Source organism: Carassius carassius, chromosome 37 (assembly GCF_963082965.1).
Source record: "Carassius carassius chromosome 37, fCarCar2.1, whole genome shotgun sequence".
Lineage (NCBI taxonomy): Eukaryota > Metazoa > Chordata > Actinopteri > Cypriniformes > Cyprinidae > Carassius > Carassius carassius.
In genome coordinates, this window is record NC_081791.1 from 18,367,701 (window position 1) to 18,387,265 (window position 19,565).

At 37.5% G+C, this 19,565-nt stretch overlaps 2 protein-coding genes across 3 annotated transcripts in view; both read right to left on the minus strand.

Moving 5' to 3' along the window:
• Nucleotides 1-1,054: 1,054 nt before the first annotated feature.
• On the minus strand, nt 1,055-10,430 carry galnt6 (UDP-N-acetyl-alpha-D-galactosamine:polypeptide N-acetylgalactosaminyltransferase 6 (GalNAc-T6)). Its single transcript, XM_059527952.1, has 11 exons — nt 10,202-10,430; nt 8,584-9,085; nt 7,712-7,884; nt 6,473-6,622; nt 5,769-6,003; nt 4,083-4,200; nt 3,802-4,002; nt 3,531-3,662; nt 3,343-3,444; nt 3,072-3,230; nt 1,055-2,217 (listed from the first exon to the last, which is right to left on the minus strand). The coding sequence occupies exons 2-11, from the start codon at nt 9,057-9,059 to the stop codon at nt 2,104-2,106; spliced, it is 1,860 nt and encodes a 619-aa protein (XP_059383935.1). The 5' UTR covers nt 9,060-9,085; nt 10,202-10,430; the 3' UTR covers nt 1,055-2,103.
• Nucleotides 10,431-12,179: 1,749 nt separating this feature from the next.
• The window catches only part of adcy6b (adenylate cyclase 6b), a 40,645-nt gene continuing 33,259 nt past the window's right edge, over nt 12,180-19,565 (minus strand). For both annotated transcript variants that reach the window (XM_059527953.1, XM_059527954.1), the window contains exons 12-23: nt 19,366-19,513; nt 19,146-19,243; nt 18,951-19,038; nt 18,710-18,826; nt 17,530-17,685; nt 17,125-17,300; nt 16,376-16,402; nt 15,948-16,080; nt 15,599-15,862; nt 15,062-15,266; nt 14,802-14,926; nt 12,180-13,394 (exon numbers count right to left, since the gene is read on the minus strand). In XM_059527953.1, the coding sequence (XP_059383936.1) occupies nt 13,266-13,394; nt 14,802-14,926; nt 15,062-15,266; nt 15,599-15,862; nt 15,948-16,080; nt 16,376-16,402; nt 17,125-17,300; nt 17,530-17,685; nt 18,710-18,826; nt 18,951-19,038; nt 19,146-19,243; nt 19,366-19,513 (1,666 nt within the window). In that variant the 3' untranslated portion in view covers nt 12,180-13,265. The remainder of the gene's footprint in view (nt 13,395-14,801; nt 14,927-15,061; nt 15,267-15,598; nt 15,863-15,947; nt 16,081-16,375; nt 16,403-17,124; nt 17,301-17,529; nt 17,686-18,709; nt 18,827-18,950; nt 19,039-19,145; nt 19,244-19,365; nt 19,514-19,565) is intronic.

Here is a 19,565-nt window from a genome sequence, read left to right on the forward strand (position 1 = left end):
TCCACTGAAGCATGATCAACGTTATCACATTATGCACCTTTTGTGAGTTACAAAAGAATCACTTACGCAATGATAATTCTGGAAATGTAATATGCACCAGCAAACAAATAATCTCGCACAACACCAAAATGAGGAAATTGAAGTCGTTACACATTTACAGTAAGACAGAAAAAGCACTTCCTCTTGGATCCCCAGCATTCAGCACTGTCTGGGCACCTGGTGTTGATGTCAGAACATAACCAAACACTTTTTTTCCCCCGGTTTTTCCGAAGTCGGCCAGGCATGGAAACACTATGTATTATAAATAGGCAGCTGCCATAAAATACCTTTGTGAAATTGATATGGATAACTGACCGGCCATTTACCATTAACTACATTTTATAACAGTAATCAGTTGTTTGGGCGTCAACTATGGTAACCGAGATAAACCTATACAAGAGATAATGACTGAAAAGCATCTATACAAACACAGATCGCTGCAGTTTGAAATTTAAGACTTCCAGCACAAACGATCGAATTAAACATGCTGGCTAAACAGCACTAACTCTCACGCCACGTTTTAGGATTGGCTTATCAGTGAAACCATGTCACCTGTATTTACAGCACTTCCAGGAACAACCTTCAGTTTCTCAGAGCTTATTTTTACAACCCGTTTTTAAAATCCTTTACAACAGAAATAAGACACCAACTGCCATCTATCGGTGAACGAGAGAAATGACAGATCTGCTCTCACAATATAATATACGCTAAACAGACCAAAAAATAAAAAATATAAAAAAATATATAAAATCTATAACTCTCCTGTGGCTCAGTGTTAGAGCATTGCATTTGCAGTGCAAAAAGTCGTGGGTTCAATTAGCAGGGAACACACATACTGGTAAAGAAAAAAAAAATTGTATAGCCTGAATAAGTGAGTCAAGTCGTTTTGGATAAAAGCGTCTGCTAAGTGCATACATGTCATGTAAAATGTGACAACTAGAACCACTACTACTGTAAAATCATTTTTTTTTTTTTTTTTTTTTTAAAAATGAGGACCTCATAAAAACAATGCAAGAAGATTTCAGAAGCTTTTTGTTGCTTTATTTCTTTTGCTGATCACAATAGTGGTCAATATCATGTATTCACAATTTAATTGTGATCATAACAGCAGTAACTGGTTCTTCAGTTCTGCTCCTGTAGGAGTTCAGCTCCAAACACACCTGAACAAGCTTATCAGGTCTTAAGGATTACAAGCAGGTGTGCTTGATCAGTGTTGGAGATAAGTATTACAGGACAGTGGACCTTAAGAATCATAAACTGGTGAACATAGTTTCTAAACCGTTAGCAACCAGAACATGATCGATTTTGGAATTACACCACAAGCAAATGATCTGGGAGTGTGCATTTCTTTTTCTTTTTGACATCAAAAATTTGAAACTTTCAATTATTAAAGAATAAATCTGTGTAATCAAAACCCATAAAGATTAATAATAATAATAATGTAGAGGTGAAGAGGATTAAATGGTTAATTACATGTATACATTATTAGAGCATGATTTCTCCCAAAAGACCTCAGCACACTGAAACAATCAAGCAACGGAAGTCACATGCTGCTTTACACATACTGATGGCTTCGAAAACACAAGAGAAGGATCTGAAACTACTGCTGGCTTGTGAAAGTTCACTAGAGCTGAAGAAAACCCTCGTCCCCTGCAGCATGTGCAAATGATTGGGATCATACAAACATGGCCAGGCCGGCCATTCATTGGCCTTAACACTAACAATGTTTCATTTCTTTAAAAATAAATAAAACCTACACCATTTAAAAGCAGCAGTAAACAACCAATAAGGCAATAGATTGCATCAAGTAAACAATCTTGCTGCCAGATTGTTCACTCTGTGATGCTCCAGTGGGTGCATGATCTCCAATGCGTCTTCCCTGAGCATCCTGACCCCAGTCTGATCATAATGTCTTCAGGAGCTTATGGATATGAACCATCCAGTACACTCCCAGTGCATCTGCTCGGGCATACAGAAAGTTTGTCATCCTGAGCTGTTGCTGCTGGCCCTCCCTCATGGGTCTTATGGGAGTGAATGTCTTTGCTCCTCAATTGGAGTGGGAGGTCAGCTGAAAACCCACTGCTGGTGATGGTCTGTTGGATTGCAGGGGCTCATTAAGATCTTGTCTCCTTTCTTATGGAGGCACTTTCCAGAGGACGGATTCTTCAGCAGGCCCTCCTTAAATAAACATAACATAGAAAAAATTCAATAAGAATAGTTACTCGTCTGGATGGGGTAAAACTATCAGATCATAGGAATTTGAATTTAAACTTTAAAAGTTGACCTGAAAGTTTAACATGAATATCAGCATATTGAATGCTTTATTTGGCATGCTCACCCTTTGCTTAGTGACCGGATTATTCAATTATTCATCCTAATATTATAATATAAACATTTGCAGCACACCACTGTTTTATAAAATGTGGGGACAGTAAGATTCCTAAAAGTGTTTGAAATAAGTCTCATTCTCACCAAGGCTGTATGCATCGATCCAAAAATATAACAAAAACAGTAATACGGTGAAATATTCCATTGATCCTTCAGAAATCATTCTAATATGTGGATTTGGTGCTTAGGAAATATTTTTAAATTCTAAAAACAGCTTACATGTGGAAACATGTTCCATGTTTTTCATGATTCTCTGATGAACAGAAAACTTCCAAAGAACAGCATTTGTTTAAAACAGAAATATCAGGCTACATTATAAATGTATTTACCATCACTTGATTTAATGCATCCTTCCTGAATAAAAGGATTAAATTTAAATGCATAAAATCAAGATAAAAACTGAATAAATTGATAAACTTAAATGAAAACCTGACCGCTCTCTTTTGAACAGTTGCAACATTTCTAACATTTTTAACCATTTTTGGTGACATGACATCAGTGTTTGATCATGTTCCTGCTAAAAGGGATTGCAACATACCGTAAATAAAAAGAGGACAGATGTATAATCTGATAACAAATGGAGACATGCAAAAATGAAGAAAGCCTAGTTGAGTAATTCATTTCTGTTCTGAGAAGAGACTTACTTCTGTGAACACCCATTCCTGTTGCGGAGTCAAACTGCTGCCTTTGCCCTTCAGCGTACAGAGCTCAATCTTCACTGGCTCTGGGTAAGGGGACGCGTGCAGGCAGAGCTGTTTTCCTATGTTATGCCTCAGCTCATTATGTGATGTATATTCAAAGTACTGAAAACAAACACATCCGTTAGCTTTGGATCAAGAAGAAAACCAGTCAAAATGCCCTCAAGAGCACCTCCTACTCTTAATATCAACGTGAATGAAACTGATGGTACTATACCTGATTGCCGCCCATGTTGTGACACACATACATAATCACAGGCTTTCCCCCATTGTTACTTTCTCCAACATCCAGACATTGCTGTGCTCCCTTATTCTTGAGCTATACACACACACAAAATAAAAAAAAGATAAGCGGTTAGTCCCAGAATGCATTAAAAATGGCTCATCATCAAATGTTGCACTTACAGCTCCAAACTTGACAGGGGTAAGATCAGGGACAAAGGCTTCTGGGTAGACATTGGTAAGGTACCAAGAAAAGTTCTTGCACTGCAAGTTTTCTCTGAGTTTCAAACGGTCAGATATATCACCAAAGTTTTTCTACACAAACATACAGGAAACAAAAGTCATACAGTTAATCGTATGCTCTTTGCTTACACGTACAGTAGATGTACTGTAGAACCATAAACACCAGGTTAAATTGTTTTCTTAACCATCTGAAAGCGAAAGCAGTTCTTACATCTTTGGCCATTTTAGCTGCATTTTGGTTGCGTCGATAGTAAATCAGCTTGTAGTCATCCATCCACACCTCAGCCAAGCGCACCTGGTTACGTGTAATGACCTCTGTACCTTTGGGAAAGGTGTGAGGACTCTTGGTGCGGAACACATGACCCACGACAGAGCAGGGGATTATCTCCAACTGTCCGCCACACTGCCACACCTGACAGCACAAAACACACCCACGTTTCAACAGATCTCATTGTTACGGCTGCAGGTGAATTCTAAAGAGCTGGAACTGACCCTGAAAGACATCTCCACATTTTCTCCACCCCATATCTCCATTTTGTCATCGTAGGTCCCAATTTTCTCAAAATAGACCTTAGATATAGAAAACAAACCACCGGCAAATGTTGGAGTTCTGAAAAAACAAAGAACAGGACAAAAACAATTAGCAGGATTAGTAGCCAGATCCTATTAGGTTTCAACTATGTTCAGAGAAAATCACTGGTATGCAAAAAAAGACATTAAATGCATTAGTTTTATAGTATTTAATGGTTCATTTGTCCATTTGCATGACAATCTACTTTTTTTCCATTTAGTAATCAATGTCACTTCAGCTGGAAGTTGCAGTTTGCTCCGTTTATCTTAGTTTTATGTAGAAAAATACATTAATAGGAAAAAATAAAAAAAAATAAAAACATTTAAACCGAGGCTTTGCAAAAAGTTAATACACATGTAGAAACATACCTTGCAGATTATAAAGGCCAAGACTGGATACTTACAACACATAACTACTAGAACTATAATCTATTATACCCTAAGAGGATATAACGGTGTTCATAATGTTACAAATCACACATGAAGTTATAACCACAAAAGCAAGCATAATTGCTACTATTTTTAAAAGGCATTATGCATTCATTATAATGCCCAAGAATAATTAATGGATTGTGAAAAAAAGACTTCATAACGTTACCGATACTGTGAAATGAATGCATGTAATATTAAATTTCTCCCTATATTTGTTCACTAATGGTTATTCTGAATTATCCAGATATTATTTCACCAGCTTGTTGCTAAAGGGAAAATGCTGTATATACAATGTAGTGACATAAGATGTGTATGTGACATCATGCATCTTAAATGTGCAATTCTGCTGCATTTGTGCAAAACCGCTGCACACAGTATACAAAAAGGGGTCATGAATGATGTACTTTATGATGGTATAGGGCCTTTATGATGGTATAGGGCCTATACCATCATAAAGTACATCATTCATAACCTTTTTGTATACTGTGTCCAGCGGTCTTGAACAAATTCAGCAGAATTGCACATTTAAGATGCATGATGTCACATACGCATCTCATGTCACTACATTGTTTGTATATACAGCATTTTCCCTTAGGATGTTTAATTAGCTGAGGACACATAGCCTAATCTTAGTAATCTCTTAAGACTTGGCCATATAAACTCTGAGAAAGTGGTTCATTTGATACTCAGTGAAACTTGATGACCAGCCAAGTCATTTCATTCATGAAAATCGGATTGACAGAAATAACCTGGTGATGAATGAACGGTTTAAAAATTCCAAGCATTTCATGCACACCACAGTGTGTAAAGGCAAAGTAACAAATCACAGTGAATGTCCAGCAGTGTTACATGTTTGGATGCAGCAGAATAACTTCGATCAAACAGAACAAATGTAAATCACATCTCATAACTTTGCATTACATGGTTCTCTGGAATTGCGAATCATAAATTTTTCCATTTATTAAGTTTGTAGCAAGTAAACAAATAGGATAATGCACAGGTTATAAAATCACAAAAAAAAAAAAAAAATTGGGGGAAAACAATCCCTCTAAATGATGAAAAAGCAAATACACCTGACTTGGGAAAGGTAATTATTTATGTGTCAGTCACAACAACATGAACACAAAACTGTATTTGAGCAAAGTTAAATATGTAAATAAAACATGCGTGACTTACTTTACTGGGTACGTCTCATCTTTGCGTTTAGCGTTCTCGTAATCTGGAATGCCCTCCCAGCCGAATGTGAGACTCCAGTCAAAGTTGCCTCTGTTATGGGCACGGGCAGACGCCACAGGCTTGTGGAACTGGAAAGTGTTTAAATCAATGGTTGTGATCTCAGGGCTCACCACGGCAGTGGGCTCCTCAACAATCCGAGCAAGGAGAGGCTCGAGCCAACCATGAAAACACTCACCTGTCACAAAAACATGACAAAAGAGAAAAGAGGGGTCATAAATATGCTACTCAAGCACACATGCCAAGATGATTTCACATATTTCAACCCTTTCATCATATACAAGGTATCAGAAAACACTACTCTACACTACACTACTCAGGTGTAGCATGAGTTGCTAGGCTTCAATCCTGCCTAAAGTGGCTCAAAACAAACAAGATCAGCATCACATACAAGCCCTTTGTCACAGCGCATAACTTTGCAAATGACATGAGTGCCAGGAGAGAAAAAAAGAATCATGGGAGGAACCATTTTAAGCTCAAGCTTGTGCACCTGAAGAGCAGGTTCCTGAAAAACTACTTTGCATCTCCAGTCGCAAAAAATAACAAGGCTGATGGATGTTAAAGACGTGTTTACAGGAACTGGTCTGCTGTGTGACACAATGGAACTGGGCTGGGCAAGTCATGAAGAGTGATGACATATTACGTACAGTGAGCATCTAGGAAGGTGAGGATTTCTCCCTGAGCTTTGCTGGCTCCGAGAAGCCTCGCGGTGATGAGGCCCTTCCTCTCCGGCTGACGCACTACCTTCACAATCTTCAGTGACTTCACATACTCGTCCAGCTTCTCATGGAGGTGTTCTGCAAGAATATAGAGTGGGGAAATATTTATTTCATCCCCTGATAATGTGTTTTTTCTGGATTTTTGGTGTCTGATATTCTGTCTCCATCCGTTAAAATAAGCCCACCTTAAAAAATATAGACCCTTCATTTCTTCGTAAGTGGGCAAACTTACAAAGTCATAAGGGGATCAAATATAGACGGACAATAATGTAATGGGTGTTTTTTTTTTCTTTCTCTGTAAAGTACCAATAATATCAATATAACAATAATACCTGGTTTGAGGTTTTTTTTTTCCCAGCAAGAGTACGTTTAAATTGATAAACTGAAAGTAAATTTATAATGTTACAATATATTTCAAACAAATGAAGTTTATATACAATTTTTCAAATAATCCAGTTTGTTGAGTACCAAATCAGCATAAATCAGCATAACGGATTGATTTGTGAAGGCTGAAGTAATGGCTGCTGAACATTCAGCTTTGCAATCACAGAAATTATTTGATTTTAAAATAAAGACATTTAAAAATAATTCTATTCAAAAATGTTGCTCATTTGATATAATTTAATATATATAATTTATTTTATATATTAGTATTTCACCACATTACTAGTTTACTGTATTTTTGATAAATACTTCAATGATAAATGACTTACAACCCCAAATTTTTCTACGATAGAGCATAACATTAACAGTGTCAATTTTCAAGTGCTCTCAACGTGGCATTTTTCAGTGTCTAAAAACAGATTCAGAGCATGTTACTTCCTGTGGTGAGACTTCAAACAAACTAACACACTTCCTTTGTCTCGTCTCTTACAGCACTAACAAAGTACCTGAAACCAATGAGGAGATTAACAATCTAATGAGGAGAAAAACAAAGCTTTTACTTAAGTTTAATATTTCACTGCCAGTAAGTTTATATTAATATTTCAACTGGTTCCTTGATCTTTCAATTGTATGTTTGTGACATTTTTCATCCACCTGTAGATGCACTCATACAAGTGACATTCCACTAAGTAAACTGTCTGCCACTGAGCCAAGAACATAGATTAAAACTACTTCTACAGGTAGTTAATTTTTAAAAGCAGAAACTGATAAGGCCAGGCTCACCTGCCACGCTGGCGTCATCCACCAATATGATTTCTTTGAGGAAGGCCGCCGGGGAGGTGTGCAGAACACTGTACACGGTGCGCAGAAGTGTTGACCATGCCTCGTTATGAAACACAATGATCACACTCGTGGTGGGGAGTGCAGGACAGCGGCGAAACCTTCGCTCAACACACCTATAATGGATGCATGACAAAAAAAAAAAAAAATTATGTATGCGTGTACTATATATATACACATACATAAAATAAGTTTCGTTGTTTTAGATTTCACTTCAGTTATTTTCCCCCAAATTATGAAAGCATTTTCATGGTTTAGTTTTAGTAAACTATAATAACCCTGACAAACATATGCACCTCAAAAAGTGGAAGGTAATATTCTATGACAATCATCAAAATACATGTTTAAACACTGTAATTATCAGTATTATAAATATGAGGACGTATGCAAATTGATCGAGGCCTGTTACTTAAAACGGAGTTAAAATATAATAAAATTCAAAAGGGAAACATAACACGTCAACCTATTGTTCAGCGATGCAACAGGTAAAGGTGTGATTAGAAACTGCCAAAGCAGCAAAACAGTAAAGACTCTAATCTACAATGAGTGTTTGGGCAGCATTTATATGGCGTTAGCCCCAGACCTTAAATCAACATATAAATCTGCACTCTTATGTTTCTGTGTAAACAGATCAAATGACTCAACGTAAATTAAAAGGCATCTAAAATGCAAGCAAACATTAGAACACGTCCCAAGTGCTGCCTTATTTCAACCTTTGAAGGGAATCATTATTATGGCGGATTGGTTGCGGAATTGAATGAATTGTTTGTATTCCAACATTTTCTCATGGTGCCAAACAATGTGCCCATTCTTACTCGTGTGGACGGGTGTCATCTCCAAGACTGCGGTGCAAGGAGATTCGGTCACTGGCAAACTGGTTAAAGCAGTGCCTGGTCATGCCCTCCTGCTTCTCCTTCTCCTCCGCCGCAGTCATGCTGGCTTTCTGGAAGGCTGCGCCATTGGCTCCTGGTGCTTCAGGGTCCAGAGGAGGTCTCTCAATCCACGGTTTGAGATCGGCCAGAGAGTAGAAACCCGGGGGGCAGTTTCGGTCTGGGGTGGGCTGTACTCCCGCCGACGGGGGCTGCGGGGCTCCGATCTGGAAGGCAAAGTTATTAACCGCCCCACGGACCATCTCCAATACCCTCTCCTTTTTGTTAGAGAGATCTTGTAGCCAGGGGTCCTGAAGCGAACCGCTGCCAACGTCCCTCTGGAGCACCACCAGAATGACCATAAAAAGTGTGCCACCCAGAACAGTAAGCTTCAGGGGGGAGAAACGACGTCTCAGACGCATTCTGTTGGCCAGTCTCAATCACCAAACTGTGAAAACAGACCACAATGATCACTTACGAAGGAAAATTAGTTTATTTTCACAAACTCCATAACAAAGCAAGCCATGCCCTACTCTTAATTAGCAAAGCAAGCCTGCGCTGTGGACTCTCAAACGGATCACAGCAACAGAGCAAACAAACCTCACCTGACAACAAACACCTGATCCTTCCTTCACCCTGTTAGATCCACGTGGCACACTCCCACTACACTTAATGGGTGGCGCTGGAAGCTTTGCATAAATACACTTCAAAACTGAGACACATCGCCTGTGATCTGACTAACTGTACAGAGAAAAAAACAAAAAAAAAAACTGGATCTCACCAGCTGCTTGGAAGGAGTTTAATGGTCAGGGCTAGCAGATTTAAAGCACTATTATTCTTACATTTCAACCACAAGTAATTACTTTCAAAATAGGAAATGTCAGGACAATGGAACATATGGTGTTAAATGAATCAGTAACCTCAGGGTCCATGGAACCAGTCTATTTAAAAACATCTACATCACAAATCCCAAGACGAGTAATGGCCAACAGAGACAGACTTCTGCTAATTTTCTGCGTAGGTGTTCAGACTTACCCAAATCAAACTAAAACTGGTTCTCCTGCATTGATATCGAGTCAGTTGAATGGTCATGAGCTTAAATGGCCATTATTATTAACCAAAAGTCATGAAGTAACATATTGGTTAAACTGCATTTTTCCTAACTGAATAATGCGCTTCGAAAATTTCGCAAGCCCCAAGTACTTCCTTAAAGTTTAGACAAAAAAATGACAACGCAACATGACAACTGAGCGAAACTTATCTGAATAGATGAGGAAGTGAGTGAAGGATATATGATGGTTACAATTTTTACAATATGACACACATTTTAACTTTTCACAGCCTTCTAGGGGCCTTGTTCTCAAATAAATGACATAAAAAAACGACAAACGAGCTTTTGTGTGTTAGAAAAGTGTAACCTATGCTATTACAAATAAAGATGAAACCCGCTCATATCAAGGAGAAAAGGAAGATACGCCGATGTTACTTTTTGTTGACAAAAGACATGACGCGAAACACGTCGAAACAAATAAAAAACGAATTTAATTAACACTTCAAAACTTACCTGTAATAATTTCAGTCAATCATGTGCTTCTCCCTAAGGCAGAGAGATACGCGGTTCCTCGTCTACCGAGACACCGTTTGTTTGAGCTGCGAGTCGATGGACTAATGTTGTTACTCTGTAACTTCGCGTTTTAGAGATATTTGGTTCAGTAGGCGCGCGACGGCTTCACGCGACCAGCAGCACTGGCCTGCCGGCTTCCCTTTGAACGCAACAGGTGCCATTCGTTCAAATGATTGAAAGTCGTCTGGGTCCTAAAGCCGGGTCTACCGTCTAGTGATGATGCGGATTTGATTCATCTCAGTGATTCGAATCTGTTGAGTGTGTTCGTGTTAACCAAAATGATTCATTCACGGATAATCTGTGATGTTTGCTGAACATCAGCAGGTAGCGAGATTTGTCTTTTTTTGTGAGCCTCTGAAGGATTCATTAACCGATTCGTTCGAAACAAAGAGTCGTTTTGCGTGTCAAAATCTGAGTTTCATCACAAGCATCTTCTCACAAGTAAAAAGCAGACACGCTTCAAAAGTGAGATTCAGTGAACATAATTAGTTCAATCCATGTTAGTAAATGAGAATGATTCACTTTAAAGATTCATTTTAAAAAATATATTTCGCTCAACAAATGCCTTAAATCTGGGATAACAGATTTTTTTCAGCCGAGTGAAAATTCTGCTAAATAAGTAGGAAGATTTCAGTGTCGCTTTGTCTAAAATTGGATGGCACTGATCACTCAATTAAGGCTCAGAGAAGGATGTGATAAGTTAACAAACCTCAACATATATAAATTATTAATTGGGATACAATTAAATTCAATGCCTCTTGTGTCGCGTACGTGTAACCGAATACAGATTTATTCAGACATTTGAGAAAGGCAGGCCAAGAGGAAATGGGGTCGGTACTCTTTTGTAGGAGAGAATCGTGATTACAAACTATCGACTGACACTGGCAATGCCGCTACTTGAAGAAAAGACACCAAGCTGAGCACGAACAAAGAGAAGAGTCCATTAACACAACAATCACTAGACCCACTCACACAACAATGGCCTGTCTGTCTACCTGATAGCTTCGTTTTGAGGTATTAAATTCTCTGGTTGTACAGTATAAAGGTTGAAAATAAAAGGAAACATTTCAAACGGTTTAACAAATGGCACACTCCAAATGATGTAGCTAGCCCATACTATATTTATCACTTCACGTTATAGCCTACCTAATAGTATATGTTCAATAAAATATCTAACATAAAATGAACCTAGCACAAAATTAGTCAAAAAAAAATTCTTATGAACTTGTAAAATATGTTTTATTCAACTAATTTAATAAAAACGTATGTTTTTGCACACCATTGTTACAGTTATGAATTTATGGTTAAAATTTATATATACAATTTAGATCGCCGTCCTGAGGTTGACAAATAGGATTTACTTCTTAATGTTATGCTTTCACAAACCACTTTTTAAGAAAGGAATTTTAGATTTGATTTTATACCATATTTGTAGAAAGTACCTAATATTTAACCTTCTTGTCCAGCTTATACTGACTGTGGCCTGTATGTCTACTTGCAATTAAAATGAGAAGAAATTAATGGATACAGATAACATTATGCTTAAATAAAACACCCAATTTACTGATTTGCCACCTTTTAATGAAAAAGGTCCTGAAAGGTCCATGTACCACAAACGTATTTGAACTAAAAACCATATGTGCTTTTACGTCTATGACAAAGTGAGAATGTTAAACACATGTACATTCATGTTGAGAAATTCATGTTCAGGACGGTGAGGGATGTTTCTTGCAACATAATCATCATGATGCATCTATACATTGGGAATTGTAAATTCCAGAATATGACAGCAATACTAACCTATCCATTTGATTGGTAATTGCATAATTTTTTTTTAATGTTGACAAATGTGCAAGCATGACTAAGAGCACTCATGAGGAAATGCTGAAATGGACTTATGCTGAACACTGTCAAATGAACAACTTTGCTTGTGCAGCAACCTCTAAAACCCAACAGGCCTCCATCAGCGCATTTACACACACTTACAAGGGACTTAAGACTAAATCGTTGCTGACCATACTGTGCTGGAATTATATGAGGTCTTGGTCATTTTTGTGTTATTTTTTTTACTGATTTATACATTAATGAATTAAGATCTGAAATTTGTGTAACACTCAAATGAGAATGAAATGACATCAGTTGACAACTGAACACATAAATGAAAAGAATTTATTATAATTAGCACTTAATCTGGCAAAAAAAAAAAAAAAAAAAAGAAGCTAATTTTCATTTTATAAACCTCACAGTGAGCTATTATGCCCTTTTAAAGATAACAGACACACATTTACACACCGTCCACACATGAACAAATGACCAAGGAAAATGTGTCCAGTACCATTCTAGTCCTTCATTTACCTATTTGGACACAAATACTAAAAGGGAAAAACATGTTGATCACTCATAAATCATACAAACTATAAATACAAGTCACTTGTATTAGGATTCCTGTTTCGAAGGCCTTCAATGAAGACGGATGTTTTTTGCTTTAGTGTTTATAATAGAATACAGTGTGGTAGAGAGTGACAAGGAGGCCAGAAAAGGAAAACCAGAGAAATGAATAACACTTGTTTGGACGTTTCAAACAGTTTGCCAGGTGTGTGTAGTGTTCCTATATCAAATACTTTGTTCTTTGGTCAGTGTCTTCTTGCTTCTTGACGCTTGCATATATAATCATTTTTTATTTACATGGTTTAAAACCTGTCAAAATAAATAAAGAATTCAAATTTTGGTATGGAAGAAGTCTTTCCAACAACAACAAAAAAAAAAACACCAAACTTTCTTCAAAGTCTTCTCCATCTAAGGCAACAGTCCTTCATTAAATCTTTTAGGTAGAGCATACCTCATTATTCCCAATAGGTGCATATATAAATACCACAAATGCCCACTAATGCTTGTGAGCTAGAGAACTTGAGTGAGTGGTTATATTTGGATCTGCTCAAATCCCATTCAGAGCCTTTTGTTGTAGTTCCTTCATTTCAGTGCGTTGAGAGGCATTTGGTCAGTGTTAATTGCAGACAGGACCACTGTTGAGGAAGTAAGTGGTCATATCTCCTTTCCCCTTCACTTTCACCAGTCCACGGCACTCCAGCTGGTAGCCCTTACTTTCTAGAACATGGTATAAGTCAGTGGTCACCTATAGGAAATAAAGAAAAACAATCACACACTGAATTCTAATCAGCCAAAAGCTAAAGATGAGGTCTGCAATTTCTACAGAACCAAAGGGAAATGCAAAAATATAATAAGTTTGTAATTCAACTGTCTGCCACTGCTTGGATAAACTGATAGCCAAGTCCCAAACTCAGCTGCTATGCCAGGCTGGTCGAGATGCTCAAACAAAAAGAGCAGAGTCAGTGTTGAAACTTTTCAGAAAAATCAGCTAACAAAATTATCCTTAATTCTACACATTTAACTGGAGAAGGAAGTAATTAGAAATTTCAGTTAATTTTACATTTCTCATTTCATTTTAAGCATTAACTAAGTAGCTAAAAATTAGGGCTGGACGATTAATCGAAAAGTAATCGAAACCGGAATTCAGAACCTCTAACCGACGTAATTTTCCCATGTCGGTTATTTCGGTTTTTTAATCCTGTTAATACTTCCCCCTTAAAAAGCATACTACCACGTGTGTAGACACATGACTCTGCTCTCCAGTCAGTGGCATGAAAGCAAAACACGGAGGTGACCGCCGGTTCAACACATGGCCTTGCGTCTTCACTAAACTTTGTCAGTTGTATTTGTTTTATGGTTTGGACATTCAAGCGATTAGATGATCGGATGTGTATTATCATATCGAGCCACCATGTTCGCGCTAGGGCTGTCAAAAAATTTTTTTCTCGAATATTCATAGAATTAAAAAAAAAAAATCCACATTCGATGGCAGAAACTAGCTGATAGCGCAGTCCTGTGATTTATCACTAAAGTAGTTTAGAATCTCAAAACTTATTATAGCATATTTTTCTATTTTTGAAGGAACTAGGCTATTTACAACCCACAGCTTCACAATAATATAGAGACGGTATGACTAATTCACACACGCAATCACTCGTACTGGTACTGTGCTAATTTATCTTTATCTGATCTTTATTTATCTCTTACACCGAGCAATAGTCTGTAAGAAATGTTATGAACGTAGATAAAATAACTGCTGATAGTGAGCTATGATGTCAGATGCGCTTTCAATAGGAAAAATATCTCACCTTTAATAGTCAATCATATTTACAGTACAAACCTTGTCAGTGAACTATGAGGGCAAAATAATCGTTCATTAATCGTAATCGACGTAAAGTGTTCAATTAATCGAGGTTTTGATTTTAGGCCATAATCGTCCAGCCCTACTAAAGTGTCACAAAACAGCTCTTGCAAACTGCAATTGCAGTAACATGAAGAGAGAGGGCAGCACCATCTTTATAAATACAATGTTGCACACAGTAACTGATGTATAGTGTTGCACTTTTGAAGAAGGAAATTAATGGGGGATTCTAAGCTGTGTTTTATCAAAAAGAGTCTTGTCTAAGCAAAGAGTTTATGATGTTGTGGTTACCTGGATACGATCAGGAACACCTGTGCTGTCCATGCGACTGGCCACATTCACGGTGTTGCCCCATATGTCATACTGAGGCTTTCTGGCTCCAATCACACCAGCAACCACTGGGCCAATGTTCAAACCTGTGATAAAAATACATTTGTCACTGTCTGCTCTAACAAACTCCCGAGCCTCTGAGTCTGCCAGCCAATTCATAAACAAGGTCTTTCCACTAAGTTATATATATCGGGCAAAGTTCACAGTGAAGTCCTACTTACCTATCTTCATCTGAAAGTTGTTGAATGAGTGTTCGTTGATGTACTTCATCTGTTCTCGTAGCCTCATGGCATAGTCAGCCAGAGCTAGAATGTGTGTGCGGCCCTCTTTGTCGTAAGTTGAGTCGTTCAATCCAGATGCTGCCATGTAAGTACTACCAATGGTTTTGATCTTCTCCAACTGCTTATATTTCTCTTCAGAAATGATCTATTAACGGTAAAGGACATACGATTTAGAAAAGCTAGTTTCTACATGAAGGTGGTCACCCCTTTTGGTGGCAGCCATGTTTTATTTGCTTTGTCTTGGTAACCTCCAATCTATAAAACGCATTTGGTCATGGAGTAAACTGATCGTGCATGATACTGTAACTTATAATAATATATTATAACTTATACAGTGGCATTGGTAACCAAAAAATGTCCTTTTACATGGAACTTTTGTCTTCACAGCAGTAGGTGTCAGTAGAAAGCCAAAGACTACTGCAAAATCAAATAGTCTTCTGAAATTCTGACATCACAAAAGTGACACAATGTTCTTACCTCATCGAAGTCAGCGATGATCTCGTTGAGCAGTCTCAGGCACTCCACACCCTCATTGTTGGCCTCCAGCTCAGTGTAAAACCCGGAGAAGTTGCTTATGGAGGCAAACATAACGGCCACACATTCACATGACTGATAGTAGAGCTCATCGTTTCGACGTTCTCGCGCGAGGAAGTGGGCAGCCACATCTTTGGGCAGGATGTTGTGAAGGAGACGACGGTTGTAGGCCTGCAGCTCCTCCATCTCCTCTTTCTCTTCAGTGGCCTGGTGAAGAATGACAACGAACAAGTCATCGACTATGCTGGGATCCTACTGGAAATGTATTTTCGCTAAGGGATCGACTACACACCTGTAGCTTCCACAGGAAGTCAAGGCGTGCGGTGGACTCGACCTGCTGTGCGTGCAGATAGAGAGCCAGTACAAATACAGTGAGGATGACTGGAATCAACACCCTCAGAGACACTTTAGTCACCGTTTCCTGGCTATTTGGGAAAACAACAACACATAACAGATTGGAGTTTGTTAGAGACAGAGCAAAAAAAACATGATGACTAGTAGAGTACAATTTCTGTGTTTTATCTCATGTCTATGTCGTAAAACTCACAACTCTCATATATTTGAATATAATCAGTAAATAGATTTTGAAATATGTTCAGACAAATACACACTACAAGCAAACCCTGGGATCTAATTTGTGCTTATATTCTTAAGTTCTTTTTGCCTTCGAACGACCTCTCTTACAATGATAGTACAAAATAAAGCATGACATGAACTCACCAATAATTTGTTTCATTGAAAGAATACCTGCGTAAAAACAGAAAAATTTCCATTACAGACCAACATGACCCAATAAAAATAAACACCCATAAAAATATAGGTCATTCACATTAAAAGGTTATGTGTACCACATTTGTGTCCAAATTTAATATATTGAAATCTGTTAAAAGAAATCTTATTTTAAATGCTACTACATTTTATAAGTAACTTCAGTCCAATTTGCATGTGCCCATTCATCACTTTTACTGTACATTTTAACTTGTTTTAATTGGAAAATTTTGCATTTACATTTAAAGCATTTAACTAAAATGTTAAATAACAATAAAATATAATGCTTTAACTGTGAAATGTTTTTTGGGCCTAAAAAAGTAAAAAAAATTAAAAATATAAATATATATATATATATATATATATATATATATATATATATATATATATATAAATATATATATATATGCTACAGAATACACTCCATTATTTAAAGAGTTAAATATTAATATAAATATTAATTCATAAAGATTTTAAAAAAGTTTTTTCCAATTAAAAACAGTCAGTAGTTCTCTTTTTGCTGTCAACACGGTTTCATTTTATTAAACATATTTTATTAATATGGAGATATGCAACTGAGTATGTACTCTATATTGATGATGCTGTGGTTTTTTTGTCATTTTAGTATTGACCTAATGCCATTGACTTACAAGATGACTTTTACATATCCACTCTATATGTTTGCAGAGAATAAGACTCACATTGCTTTGGCGGTGACCAGCAGGTCGGCGTTGTCTAGCAGCGTGACTAGAGGCCACTCCACCAGCAGCAGGAAGCAGACCTGGATGAAGAGCATGAGGACCAGCTTGCCTATACTGCTGATGTGCAGGAACACTGTGCAGCACAGCAGAGTCAGCAGCACACTGTATGTGAAATACTAGAAGCACAGGAGCAACACCATCATACAACATGCCATCATACTGTTATCATGACAACAGGGGACAAATTATAAAGTTTCAAAATAAATCATTGCGTCTTTGCATAAGTTTGCTTTAAAAAATATATAATAATAATAAAAAAAAATGAATGGTTCTCAGTGAGCAAGAAACTGTTATGAGCATATATGCACAGCGCAGACATACATGTACAGACGGCCGCACACTGACCTCGGGTAAAGGACATGCTGAAGGCTGCCTGAGACAGAAGATGAAGGAGTCCTCTACTAGTACAGTCAGATTATACAGCTGACACAGGGTGACCGAATCCGAAATATTCAACTGTCCAGCCACACATTTTAGCAGATCCTCTCGGTCACAGGTAAACTGACAGAGAAATTTAAGAAAAAATGTAAAAGTGGAAAACAATAGAAAAGGTGCACATTATCTGTTTACTTAAAGGGGTCATGAACAGTAAGAACTTGGACCTTTGTTCACTTCATTTTACCGTGGATTCATTTCAAACAGGGCACAATTCGTTGCGGGTCTTTTTAGAAAGATTGAAACTAAAAGACACTGATGTGCTGACTATATTGGATCCGGCAGTAATGTCGCAACACACAAGTGTGTAAGTAACTGTTTTTATAACTTGGTCAATATTGCTTTGTCTCTTCTTTGTCTCGTCTGATATGTATTGAGTTACTTGTGTATTTTTGACCTAAATTCACAGCAGGGTCCATTTGTTATGTAGGATGTAGGCTGTCAAACATATAAAACTGGTATCCATCCTAGCACTGCTTCCGAGTCTACAGTCAGCCATGCCTATTCAAACAGAGCCTCCTGATGAGGGGGTTAAAAACAGGACAGAAAATGGCTTATTACTTCCAAATGATGATGCTTTTGGTGTGAAAATCAACATGAGTGGAACTCAGAGATCAGTACTAAATTAAAAAAACAAAAGCAGGCCATGACCCCTTTAAACATTAAAGTAAAAACAAGTGTTTCCAGCAAGGAATCAGGGGGAAAGACTTTTCATTTTATGTAAATTTGAGTCAGTTGAGCATTTAATCATTTTTAAACTTTTGATAATATCAATAATAATCAATATTATTATTATTATTTCAATAGGAGGGGATGGCACGTTTCCAGATTCAAAATGAGGAGTATATTAAATTAATTTTAATTCACTGCTCATTTTAAACCTAGAAGAGTTAGGTAATCTTCACCTGTTTAAATAAATAAATAAACCAAAATTAATCAAAGTGACACTGAATTGAGTTTGAAAGCCCAGCTCAACTTGGGAAATTAGTGCTCATGCTAGTGTAGAATTACACTGACAAACAGGAAAAAGAAAAACTGACAAAGGATTTTTTTTCTTTCAGCAAGCAACAGACTCAGATCAAATTCCTACCATATTAACAAAGGCAGAGATGAAAAGGAGCACAATTGTAAAGACTCCGACGAGTGTGCTGTTGACACGGGACTGAACAATCCTCTTTGACACTGTCTGCAAGGTAACTGGAAAAAGCTGAGAGAGAGACAAAAATTGTGTATAAATCGGAAAATCACTGATTGCACATCAGCTTTGTTTGAAAATGTAGTCTAGATTTCATATGCATAAACGTTAAGGATCCAGGGAGGTAGTAACTGACCTTAACACAGGAGTAAATGGCACATATAAAGAGGACATGGGCGAGAATAATAAAGATGCTGATGAACATGCCCAGCATTAACGCTGTACTGCAAGACAAAACACAAGACACCATTTCACATACATATACATAACAAATATATATATATTAACATTAAATCAAATTCATTATTATAAAGAATATTTCATCACTCACTGTGGAAATATGATGGTTTGTATAAAAACAAGAAAGCAGAAGACGACGAGTGTACAGGCCACATAACCACCAAACCGATCATCCACCTTTTTTGAATACTAAAAGCACAACAATTTGTTTCTGTTAGCAGTTCAGACATCTTTTTCCAGTACTCTGGAGTTTATAAATGTTGTGTCAGTGCTGTACAGTGTTAAGCACATTTTACAAGCTGTCTACAGACCTTTTTCTCTAGAAAAGGTGTTTGGAATGTGAGAAGGAACTTCTTGACATGGTCTTTCCGGAGCTGGTCAATGCTGCGAGCATCAATGGCACGTCCTAAAAACTCATCCACCTCGTCTTCTGGGTTCAGGGCCTCTTGGGCACAGCGGCTGATGAGAGCAAAAAGGTTACATTACTGTAAAATGTTGTACTGCATAAAAA

Coding starts and splice junctions, on each gene's coding strand:
- galnt6 (XM_059527952.1), bottom strand. CDS start 9,059: ATGCGTCTGAGACGTCGTTTCTCCCCCCTGAAGCTTACTGTTCTGGGT. Junction 7,885..8,583: donor GATGACACCCGTCCACACGA/GTAAGAATGGGC, acceptor CATCCATTATAG/GTGTGTTGAGCGAAGGTTTC. Junction 6,623..7,711: donor GGATGACGCCAGCGTGGCAG/GTGAGCCTGGCC, acceptor ATATTCTTGCAG/AACACCTCCATGAGAAGCTG.